Below are 12,523 nucleotides of genomic sequence, written 5' to 3'. Positions count from 1 at the left end.
GCTTTCCTGAAGGAAATGGGCTGGGAAACAGCCTAGCTTCCCGATGACCAAGCAGCACTGCTCGCTGCTGTCCACTTTATCTGAGGTTGTCCCATGCAGCCCAGTCTCCAATCCCAGTCTCAGGAAGTTGTGGACCAACCACAGACTGAGACTGGAGAACAGGGGTAGTCAAGTCTAGTGTGCAATGGTTTCTGTCAATGGCATCCAAAAGCGGGGTGGGGGGGTCTACAGCCACAGCTGGGTCCAAACCAGCCATCCTCCTGTCAATGTGGCAGCCACAGCCAAGGGGAAGCACTTGGCTTTGACTAAGCACTTGGTGTGCACAAAGGTCTGTGCTTGGCACAAGGGAGGGCAGAGGTAAGAACTAGTCCCCAACTCCAAGGCATTTCCCATCTAGCTGGGGAGCCCAGGCAAGGAATCATAAAAACACAATCGATGGCAGGAGCACTTTATGACACCAGTAGAGGAATGTTACAGGTAAGAGTATGGGGGTTTACAGGAGAAAGGTCTGCACAGGCTGGGGTGCTCAGACAGGGCTTCACGCAGGAGGCAAAATCCTGAGCTGAGCAGGATTCAGTGGCGTGGAGACGCAGGGATTGACATACATAAAAGTAAGGGCGTGCATGCCGCAGTGCTGGGTGACACTGCTGGAATCCAAGGGGACAGAACAGACAAGAGGGGCTCTGGGCAGTGAGCAATGACAACTAGAAAAGGGAGGTGGTGTTTTCAGTTGTGGAGGGCTGGGCCAGCAGGGCTGCAGCCCGTGATGTCACGGCCCTGGCCCTGCAGCATGGCCTTACCTTTCGTTGGGACACCGATCCAGTTGAGGTAGCGGGTCAACTTCTTGGAGACGTAGGTCTTCCCCCGGGCTGGGAGGCCCACCATGACAATCACCGTGGGGGAGTTGGTCAGCTTCGGCCCGCAGGCTGGAAAAGAACAATAAGGAAAGGTGCTGTCGATAAAGGGGCAAAGGCTGGGGGACAAAGTCCTACACCCCACAACAAACTTTAAGGAATTTCACAGGCACTGCCTTGTTTCATTCCTCATCTCAAAGCCCTGGGCACACGACAATCAAATGGGCTAGGGCCCCCTGGTGGCCATGGGTCCCCCGCTCCCCCGCTGCACACTGTGGCTCCATCTTGGAGTCCTAGTCCCACCCCCAGTGCCCAGCCTGATGCCCTGACGAGAACCATGTTACCAACCCCAGAGTGGAAAGAGTCCTCCTTGGGGTGGAGGGAAGGGACTCCAACACCCACGAAGATGATGCTAATGGCAGGAAGCGGTGTTTTCCAAAACCATATATAAATAGAGGTGGCAGGTATAGGGGACACAACCCAGCAAGCCAAAATCAGAGAGAGAGCTCCTAACACCACACAGTAGGTCTGGGTGGTCTTTCTACAAGAAATGTGTTCCCTGTGGAGGTTGACAGATAAATTCCTCCACCCCCAAGACTCTCAGGGCAGTTCCTGCCAAACCCTGATTGATGTCAGGGCCCTGCTGAGTGAAAGGCAGATCAAAGGGTGCCCGGGAGGGGGCGGGGGGGGGCGGCGGCTCCCATATTCATCTCCAGTAAACCCAGGGCTCCTGCCTGTGACTTTCCTCCTGGCTTCAGCCGCTAAGCTCCTGACCCACATCTGGAATCTCAGCAACACAAAACGCCAGGGAGATTTTCACTGGCTTTTAAGAAAGCAGCAGCCAAAAGAACTCTGTGCTGGAAATCTAAGGCACAGACCACTTCCTTGGCTGTAGTCTAGCCCTAGACTCGCAGGCGACTTCAGTATCCTGGTAACGGAGACTTCTGAGAGCCGGTGTCTTCCTATTGGAAGCAAGAGACCCAGGGAGAAAACTCCTGAGCCAGGCAGAGGCTGCTGTGATCAGCTGAGCTCTCCTTGTCAGCTACGCAAAACATGTTCATGGAAAAGGCTCCGGCAGGGCTGGCCAGGCTGCAGGGAAAGCTGTTAAAGTGCACTCACAAATCTCAGCAGATCTCAGATTCAGATGAAGCCTCTACTATGCACGTGTCAGCAGAGGAGAGCCAGCAACGGGGAGGAAGGGACCACCGACAGGCACCTGTGTACCGACAGGTGCCACCGACAGGCACCTACCTGTGTACCAGCAAGTTCAGGCACAAATAAAGGAGGAAGCCCCCTGGACATCCCAGGCCGGTCCAAAGTTTACCTGCAATCAATCACATGTCCAAACACCCACTGTGCTATTCTAGGATCTGCTTCCTAGACCAGCAGGCTGGGGATCAGGAGGAAGCAAGTATGAAAACAGGGAAGGGGCTTTGTTTCTAAGAAACCAGTGACCACCTCAGCCGGCAGAGTGAGGAGGGAGAAGCAAGGCTATCAGGAGATCAGGAGACATTCAGGAGCCACACACACAAAAAGCCTTGGCTGGTATCCCTCAGCTTCCAGTGACCTCAGAACAAATGAGTTCTTAGCAATCGGCAGCACTGCAGGGCCCGGGATGGACCAGCTGGGATGGGCACCAAGGGGCTTTCTGATTCCCCAAGGGGCAGGCGGAGAAAGAGGATGTACCGCCCCACCCCTGAAAAACAACGGGGAGGCTAAGACAGACCCTGTCATGCCCAGAGTGCATCGGCAGCTGCAGAAAAGTGACAGCGACTGGTGACGTTTTCTCACTTATGCCTAGAATGATACCTGCTCCCTGATCTTCCCTCAAGGAAACAATCAGCCCACCCCACCCCAGTCTTATCAGACGTCCCCATCGTGCTGCTGCTCCCAAGAGCATCAAAGCATGCATAGGGACACACACACACACGCACACACACACACCCAGCTGTACATATGCATGGAATACTTCTGCCAGAATAATGTCAGGGAGCCAGAGCAGAGGTTGACCAGGTTAAGTTATCAAATTGGGGATTACGTCTATCCACTAATCTCATGAATAAATCTCCTCTGCAATTAGATACTTTGGGGGAATAAAAGTAAACAATAACAACATGGCAGAGTAAACATCTTAAGCCAGGAGTTCAGGTTGGGTTTCAGCTGCAGACAAATCATCACTCCCCTATATGGCAGGGCAGAACGCACTCTATCTGTCTGGCTCTTTGCATAGATTCAAAGGCGCGGCAAGAGGGATGGTCAAAGTGGCCTCATCTGTCACTCAACCAGGCATTCCCTGGCATGCTAACCCCAAAAAGAAGGGGTGAAATGAACCATTTGTGTTCTTTTCTAGAGCTACAAAACCTTTGGACTACAGCTTTTTTTGTCGGATTCTCCCTCATCCCTCCCCTTTTAGAAAGGGATCCCACCACCATCTCTCTTACCATCCTTCCTGGATCTCGGCTTTTTCCTCTCCATACCCAACAGCACAGCAATTAGGGAAGGGAAGTATTTGGTTTAACACAATCGGCTGGTTTGAATCTGTTACGTACCCCATAAAAGGCCATGTTCTCGTAATCCCCTCTTGTGGGAGCAGACCTATCATGGGTGGGATCTTTTGATTAGGTGGTTTCCATGGAGATGTGACCCTGCTCATTCAAGGTGGGTCTCACTCCTTTACTGGAGTCCTTCAAGAGAGTTCAGAGAGAGAAGGAGCTCAGAGAAGGTAAAATATGTAATTCAGAGTTTGCTTCCAGAAGAAACTAAGAGAATAGCTAAGGTAGAAGCCCAAAGACATTTTGTAGAAAGCCACAAAACCAGAAACTAAACCCAGAAAAGGACCAGGAGACTCCAGCCATGTGCCTTCCCACGTGACAGAGGAACCCCAGAAGCCACTGGCCTTTCTTCAGAGAAGCTATCTACCTCTTGATGCCTTAATCTGGACATTTTCATGGCCTTGAAACTGTAAATTTGTGAATAAAATTGTAAAAGCCAATCCATTTCTGGTATATTGCATTCTGGCAACTTTAGCAAACCAAAACACAAGATCCTCCAAAGGGTACTTATCCATCTCACTTCACTTTATATAAACGTTTAATATTTTCAACTCATTATTGACAAAAAAGTCTTTTAAACGTAGATAAAACAAATTTAGTATCAAGTTAAACACATGTAAGGGAGTACATAGGTATTGAATCTGTTCAGCATCCATTAAAGACCACTGGTCTAACACCTTGATTGCACAGTGACCACCCCCCAAGCCAAAGGCGTTGTCCATGGTTAAGGCCGTCCCTTGAGTAAGAGCTCAGAGGACACTGCCAAGTTGCACAATGCTACAATATCATCACATTCATTCACTCACTCGCTCAGTGAGCCCATCTACTCAGCCGCCATGGAAGACGCAGGAGATATGTGAGTGAACCAGGAGAACGATCCCTGCTGCTCAGGAACATCATTATGGGTTGGGGGTCAGATGATATACAAGCCAACTAACGCACAAGATAATTTCAGAACATGATCAATGCTTGATGAAAGCACAGCAGATGTCTTTGTAGAGAGTGAGGGTGTCAGATGTGGGGGTGAGTTTGTATTGGGTGGCCAAGGTCAGCTTCCCTGGGAGTAACACTTGACCTAAAAGCTTAATGATGCAATTTGTTAGTATATGATGCAAACCGGCTACTTGTGCTACAGGAAACCACACTTACCCGAAGAGCGTCACTGGTAAGCGTGATGAGCAGCAGGCGATGGTGACCTGGTATAGCCAATTATGAAAATAAGCGGGTAATGACAGTAAGTCAGCTGGACAAACCCCTCCACCCTGCACGGTGCTTTTCCAATTCTCAGTGAGGTTGGGAGGCTGGCATTTTGGGGCTCCCATTCTAGCCCTCCAGCTAGATTCAGTTACGCCTCTGAAAACGTGTCAAGCACTGGCAGCCATCCTCACTCGCCTTACTGATGCCCCACAATTCGTTCTCTGAAAACACACTTCTGTTGGGAACACACGTTGCTGTTGCCCCTGCACCTCTGGCAGGCTTTTTTCTACCCAGGCCCTCTGAATGCTAACCACAAAAAGAAGGGGTAAAATGAACCACTTGTGTTCTTTTCTAGACGCAGTAAGTTATACTTCAATGAAAACTTCAAGGGAAAAAACCCAAAGTAACTTTTGACAGACGGCAAGCAGCAATGTAAGAAGGGATCCATCTGCCTAACTACCTAATGGAACTTACATGTTTACAGGAACCACCATGACCTATTGCAACCAGCAAGGGGGAAATGAAAGCTGTGCAAAAGGGCCTGCTTTGACCCTGTGTTAAGACACACACACCCGCCCCCCAGGATGGTCTCTCTGGGTAACAGGCTGAACAGGACTGGCCCTCATGAGAGGGGAATGCACACAACACCAGCAGGAGCTTGACTGTTGTCTATCACACTCAAACCCTTCTGTTAAAAGATAAACCTGGAGTACCCCAGGAGTCTGCATAGTCACTATTAGGAATAAATCTATAAGTGGGAGGTGGGGAGGAAGGCTCGTATAGCTTTCTAAAGCTCTTTCAAAAGCCTTCTCTACACATTGGTTGTTACATGTGCTAGTATTACTTTGCTAGCAACTAAACTATTAATCTTACGTCTAACAAATAGTCTTCCCAACCCAATGCAGTCTCTGCCAGTGTACAAGAGATAGGGCATTTTAGTGCACCATTTGGTAAGTTTAGGTGGCTATATAACAGCATAGCGGTTACGAGGGGAGGCTCAGGAGTGCAACAGAGTTTAAGGCCCAACCTCCCACTTCCTGGGACCTTGGACAAGATACTTAACCTTTCAGTGTTTTCATTTCACTTCTGTAAAATGGGTGAATGCCTCAAAGGATAACGCAGGATTAAACATGTATATAACATAATACATAAAAAATGTTTTGTACAGTGCCCTCGATCAGTATACACCATTATGGCTTTCACTAATCTCAACATTAGAAAACCAAGTGCAATGGTCAATTTCATGGGTCAACTTGTTGAGGTTATGACACTCAGCTGTTTGGTCAACTGCTGGGCTGATTGTTACTATAGGTGTATTGATGGATTTGCATCTCTACTCAGCCCATTGTATCTACAATTAACAAAGGAAGATTGCCCTCCTCAAGGAAAGTTTTCTCAGCCAACCAGCTGGTGATCTTAAAGGTCAGAACTTGGGACTTCAGACATCAGAAAAAAGAATTTCTGCCTCTTCAACCAGCTGGGGTCCCCTGGGGAATTCAAAATCACTTTTATCAATTTCCAGCTTGTGGCCCACCCTATGCAAGTAGGACTTGCCAACCCCACGGGCACATAAGCCAATTCCTTACAATAATTCTCTTTATATATGTATATCCTATTAGTTCTGACAAATACAATAAAATACAATATAAATACACCAAAACTCACAGCAGGAGTGACAGAATTAGGGCTCAGCCTAGGTCTGTCTCACCTGAAGAAATCCTTTAAGTGCTCTTTCCTAAACTAGTAGTTCTCAGCTAGTGGCTGGACCAAGGAATCACCTGAGGCACTTAAAAACCAGGATGTCCAAGGCAAATCTGACTTGGTTTGTGGCTACAGAATGGTTTCTGCTTTTGATTTCAAAGTCTCCCCAGCTGATTCTAATGTGCAGCCAGGCTGAGAATTGCTGCTATGAACTGTAAGTGGCCAGTTCATGCCTGTAGGATAAGGTAGGAGTTTTCTCCTGATGATGTTAGAAACACCATCAGTGTGGGTTTAACCTCCTACCAAGATGAAAGTCTTCACATCACTATTTGAATACCAAGCTGATCTTTCTTCAACCTCAATTCTCTTCAGCGTTTATTCTAAATCCTTGAGCAAAGACAAGCTAGCAGTTTGTCTCATCCCCAAGTATTTTTTTTTAACGTTGGTGCTTTAAGATGTTGTCTTTCTACTTGCTGTTTCGGATAACCATGTACTGGCCAGTATCAATACCCTCTCACTCTCATTTAAGATTTGATGATTGATGACCCCATCTCACGCCTACTCAGTCCTAGCCATTCTCTCAAGACCCACTCCTTTGTATGGAATCCCTTACAACCCCATTAAGTATAGAGTAATGTAACCTACTTTACAGAAGAGGAAACTGAGGTTCTGAGTGGTTCAATAAATAACTCACCCAGCTAAGTAGGGACTCGAATTCAGAGGCTCTCAATTTTTAGTAGGCAGCCAGTCCTTGCCCAGTGACTAATTTACTTCCCTGTCAATTAAGCACAGATCCATAAATTCAGTAGTCTCCCCCAAGTTGTGGTTTGCATTTGAAAGAAGCTTCAGGTTTTGTAAGAAACATTTCCCAGAACTTTGGTGTAGCAACAGGGGGCCTAATGCATGTGCTACAAAAGAAGATGTATCAACCTAATCAGCCTCAGGGTTTTGCTGTTTTACTGTTCTTTATATACGGACAGTAATATCCTCCATGTCCTACTTTAGTTAATAAAGCACAGAGGAATCTGCTGTAGACCCCCAATTAAGAGACCACTTATAAAGAGGGTAACAGACTTAGAAGGAAGGAAACCACATTAGTGTTCAAACGCCACTAGAGAAGGGGAGGGGACAGAGAGGAAAGAGGACAGAAAAGATGTCAAGAAAAAAATACCCTCTTTTCCCTATTCCAATGAGACAAATGTGGGTAAACCAAGAAAGACACCACTACTTGAAATAAAGACATGTAATAAATATCCAGACTGGGGATATTTTTGCAAGAAACAATATGTTTGAGACCACGGCCCAGAACCACACACCAGGGATTCCAGGAGTGGGCGATGACAAGGGACATAATCCATCAGCTTTAACCTGCACTTCTCCCCCAAGCTCTGAATGGTACTGACGGGGATTTTTAGGCAAATGGCTCATGTGCGTGAGAGACATGCAGGCTGGTCAAGTCTAATGGATCGGTTTCTAAAGCCTGGAGGCAAAGGAGTGTCGTTGCACACTTGCTGTCTCTCAAAGTCACACTACTGAGCTCATGCCGGCCAATCTCAGTGCCCTCTGCAGAAACTCAAACTGCATCATTCCTTCCAGATCCTGTCCCCACCACCTTGACCCTCAGGGGACAACTAAGTCTGTGCATGTGTGAACACACATACATACAAAATACACACACATATAAAACCAACCTACATTTGTTGGGCCAAATTATGGTTTACAAAGTGCTTTGTAAATAATGTGAGCTTTATTTAAACATAAAAAGGGAGAGGGTTGTTTCTGCATCTTGCCTTCACCAAATTCCTCTCTGGATTTAAGGAGCTTCTGCTCCACACTACCATCAGGTTTAACAGAAATGCATCCAAACCTTGAACAGCCCCGTTTAGTAAGCTATTTAAGAGCTTATCTGCAAGAAACAATTTCCAGATTTGCAAAACCCCCAGACCTCTATTTTGCCAAGAACTCATTTATCCTGAAGGGAGAATAACACTTCTTTTGAGGAAGACCCCAACCCGCCAACCCCTCAAACCCTCACTTCCAGCAGAGAGAACAAGCTGGTGGGGTGCCCACCCCGGGGGGGAGGGAGCACCTCGCCAAGTCCCCACCACCGCTCCGCCCTGGTGAGCATGAGCACCGAAGCAGGTCAGAGGCTGCAAGATGTCAGGGCCCGCGGTGGCCACAGGCAACCAGCAGCCCACTGTGCGCTCGGGTGCCATAAAATGACCAGCACTGCGGACGATAGGGAGGCGTCAGGTTTAGCTGTCAGGGTCCCAGACAAGGCCCAGACCAGGCAGCACGACCTTACGCAGCTGCCTGACTCAATGGCGAACCTCCCTCCTGCATGATTTACCTGGAAGAGGCGAAGTCCGCCTTCAAGTCATTGTACTCGCACTTTTTAAAGAGGCAACTATTTTGTAGGTAGCGACGGCTCCCAAAAGAAAACTTTCCAAAGCAGTTATGGCAGATGATTGACGGGGGCGGGGAGGCGGACTGTCGGCAAATTCCAAGTATGATGAAACGTGTGTGTGTGTGTAAAACTCCGACTGTGCAGTCACGAATCAAATGACCCGCTCCAAAAACAGGGGTAAAGGCTTAGTTCCAGGTGGCTCTCCTGTCGCCAACCTCCCCCACCCCCCGCAACCGCCCCCGCAGCAGCAGGATGCACCGTGTGGTGGGTGCAGGCTCAGAGCCGGGTTGTCGACCGGAGAAGGGACAGAGAGAAGTGACAGTAGAGAGGGAATGGGAAAACATGCACATATAGATTAAAGACTGACGGAGAATAGAGAGAAAGAATAGAGACAAGGGAGGGAGCGGGGCGGGGAGAGAAAAACCAGGGAGAGGAGGCGCGGCGCGCAGAGCCGCGGGGTCACGAGACCTGCCTGCGCTGCGCCGCAGAGGATGCCCAGGAAGGGGAGACTACGGACGGTCTTTTTCAAATTTCAAGAATCCGAGGCTCTCTGAGATTCCCTATAGTTCCCACCCCCAACCCCTCCGGAGCAGACAGCAGCAGGCCCGCCGCAATCGCGGTTTCGGATTTCCCTTTTTCGCTTTCGGGAGAGAGCCGAGCCGCCCCGGCCGGCAAGAGACGCAGAAGAGGCGCCCGGGCGGCCGGCTGCATGGCCCCAGCGCCGACCCATGCCAGCCAGGAGTGGCGCAGGCGCCCCCGGCAACCCTGCTGTCGGCCCCGGATCCCACTAGGGCCGGGTCCACCCCGAAGCGAAATCCCACCGCAGCCGGGGGCAAGCGACGCCCCTGCCCGCGGGGACGGCCCCGCACGCCACGCAAGGGGGAAAGGAAGGTCCGCACAAAAGCGCCTCTGCAGCGCCGGCCGCACAATAGCCCTCGCGCTGCATGCGGCGCCCTCCCCTGCAGCCCCGGCCCCATGCGCTTCTGTACTCACATCTGGGCAACGAGGGGCGGTGGTCGATAGGAATCCATATCTTCTGTACCCGGCTCTGAGTCAGCTCCAAGGGCATCTTCACAGCCTAGTTTCAGGCAGCCCTCCAACCCTCACGGAGTATTCAAATTTGGGGAAGAAAGTGGCCTGGCGACCTCAGAAAACAAAGGAGAGAAGAGAATGCCTGCGTGGGCGCACGACCCCCGGGCACTCTCCCTGAACGCTGCGTTTTGGAAAAGTGCTTTGTGTTAAGTAATTAACGCTGGCTAAGTGTGTGAGGCTCCGCAACAACGCCAACTGCTGCGAGAGGGGCGGGCATCTAGGGGCGGCACGTGCAGCGGGGATGCTCTGGCGGCGTGACAATCGCGATGTCGCCGGGTCCGGCCAGACGTGCGCCCGCAGCAAGATGATCACGCCTCCCTCGGTTCAGCTCCCTCTCCCTCCACTCAGCTCCTGCGAGGCTGGCCCGCGCAGCACGGGTATTTCTAAGAGTTGAAGCCGACAGCGACACACACGTCAGCCTCGGGGCGGGGACACATGCTTGGGTTCCAGCCCCTTTTCACGTCGGGGGAGGGGGAAGCCATGAGGCGGCCCTCTGGTGCCCTCTACAGGTCACAAAAGCAGCTCTCCCTGCTCCTGCATCCCAGACCCAGGCGTGACCAGCCCCGCGCCCCCACCTCTGATATGCCCACAGGTAGACCACGTCCAGCCCAGGCTGAAGGTCTCTGTAACTTGAAACTCCTGTCATGCCCAAAGAACAACTGGCACAGCTTCCTAGAAGAACAAGTCGGCTCCCTCACCTAACTGGGCTGGGAGAAGAGAAACTTCGCTGCTCAGTGTGGTCCGAGGACCACCACACTGCAATGGGGTGCTCGTCAAAATGCATCCTACTGGTTCGGCCTCTCGGGGGTGAGGCCCAAAATTCTGCATTCTTAACGTGCGCTCAGAGTCAGGCACAGTCAAGTTGAAGATTTAGGGTATAGGGAAAAAGGAGGGGAGGGGCGGTGTTTGAAGTGACCAGGGGGTCTCTGCTCCCCTAGAAGGAAGCCCAAGGGGAGGATGTTAGGACAGCCTGGAGGAAGAGCTCTCCGATTGCTCCTTGCAGCGATCGAGCTTTGTGAGGACCCCTACCCCTTCCCAGCTGCTTCATAGTAACAGTGTCATCACCTATCCATGACCTTTCCCTTCTCCTTCGAATCCTCTGAAACCTTGATTTGTGCTGAACATTGCACCCCCACACCCAGCCCCAAGACCTGGACCTCGGGCGGCTCCAGGGTGGTTGCTGAGAGGCCTTGGGGTGCTTGGCATGAGGAGGGGGAGCAAAGCCCATGGAGGCTGGACAGAAATGCAACGAGGCAGGCGCTTTACAATCACCATGAAAAAATATTGTAAATAAACCTTTTTTTTCTTTCCAAGAGTAAAGAATCAGCAACCATGATTATGCAAACCCTAAAATTCATGACATTTATCTGACACAGCCCTAAGTCTTTTCCTCAGCAATTTTTGGGATGTGTGCACGTGCATGCCCTTACTTTCCATTCCTCGCAGTTTTGCATCCATGGGACATATCTGATAGATTAGTGGCCTGACTGCAAAGGCCACCCCGACCCCCACCATCCCAAGTACGCGAGGGCTAACGCACCACCTCAGCGAGCCCAGGGGCGCGGCGCTGCAGAGAGATGCATATTTCAAGTTGAGGTGATGCCGTGATTGGAAGGAAGAAGGGCGGCGCTTGAAATACTTCAAGGGAAAAGTATGAGCAGAAGCTGCTACACGTCTCTCACGTCCCGCACGACTCCATCGGGAGCGCGCCTTCTCTCAGCTGCAGCTTTGCTGCCGCCCCCTGCCGCGGCAAGGCGGGCGGAGACAGCTGCTCCCGCGCCGGCTCCGCCTCCTCTTCCCTCCCGCGATGAGCATCGCCCACCAGGCGGGTGCCCCGGCGGCCCCCAACCCCACCCCATCCCCCAACTCCGGGCACCTTGCCCCGCACCGCCCTCCCCGGAGTCCCTGCTGTCCGACAGCTTTGCTGACTGTCTGGTTTTGAGCGCTTGGGCAGCTGTTCAGAAATCCGAGTGCATTGCATTTGAACTTGTTTTTCTGCAGTTGGAGCAAATGCCAGAGATGACACCCTATAACGCCCAAAGGAGAGAGTGTCTCACTCCGCTCCTGAGATATGGGGGCTGATTCAAGGGAAAAACCAGCAGCAAACACGCACCGGCACTCCAATGGAAAGTTCCTGCCCCTGGGGTGGGCTGGAATCCCGTGAGGGAGGCTTTCTGAAACCTCTACAACCTACCACACCAGCCTCTGTATAACCACTGGACCTGCGTTCCTGCTTCGTCCCCACCAGGATTCTCTGCACACACACTTACAGACAAGGCACATGGAGGAGGTGGCATTCGTCCCTTCCTCTAAACTTGCAAACAACTGCCATTGGTCTCAGCTGGGGAAGAGAGGGCACCCCAGCAGAGGTACATCTTTAATCTCATGACCTAGATAACATATCTGCCCAAGGGTCGGGTCTCAGGGTTGGAGACAGTTTATATTCCTCAGGGATCCTTGGCTTCAGAGCAAACTAAATACTTCCTCACCTCCTGCACCAGATAGGGATGCAGGCAGGCAGAAGTTAATTTAATCCCACCCTCTGGCTTCTGACAGCACCATGGAAATTGGGAATGGGTGGGGAACAAGGCGAATTCACACTTGGTTTAAAAAAAAAAAAAGGCAGCTAGAATTCCTGGCAGGATTTATAGCCCTCAAATAAATTAGGGTAGAGATAAAATTGCTTTGTTATGCTTAAATACAACCCAACTGCAACTGTA

At 50.8% G+C, this 12,523-nt stretch overlaps 1 protein-coding gene across 7 annotated transcripts in view; it reads right to left on the bottom strand.

Annotated features, from left to right (window-relative positions):
• PFKFB3 (6-phosphofructo-2-kinase/fructose-2,6-biphosphatase 3) overlaps window positions 1-12,523 on the bottom strand; it is an 83,078-nt gene that overhangs the window by 21,093 nt on the left and 49,462 nt on the right. For 2 of the 7 annotated variants that reach the window (XM_037845295.1, XM_037845297.1), the window contains exons 1-2: window positions 9,705-11,599; window positions 801-926 (exon numbers count right to left, since the gene is read on the bottom strand). In XM_037845295.1, the coding sequence (XP_037701223.1) occupies window positions 801-926; window positions 9,705-9,780 (202 nt within the window). In that variant the 5' untranslated portion in view covers window positions 9,781-11,599. Of the gene's footprint in view, window positions 1-800; window positions 927-9,704; window positions 11,606-12,523 lie in introns of those variants that run through there. The other 5 variants (XR_005218247.1, XM_037845294.1, XM_037845296.1 and 2 more) reach the window with 5 other exon arrangements.

This window comes from Choloepus didactylus, chromosome 8 (genome assembly GCF_015220235.1).
Source record: "Choloepus didactylus isolate mChoDid1 chromosome 8, mChoDid1.pri, whole genome shotgun sequence".
In the NCBI taxonomy this organism is placed as follows: domain Eukaryota; kingdom Metazoa; phylum Chordata; class Mammalia; order Pilosa; family Megalonychidae; genus Choloepus; species Choloepus didactylus.
The sequence above is the reverse complement of the archived record's forward strand: the minus strand, read 5'-3'. Positions and strand labels throughout refer to the sequence as shown.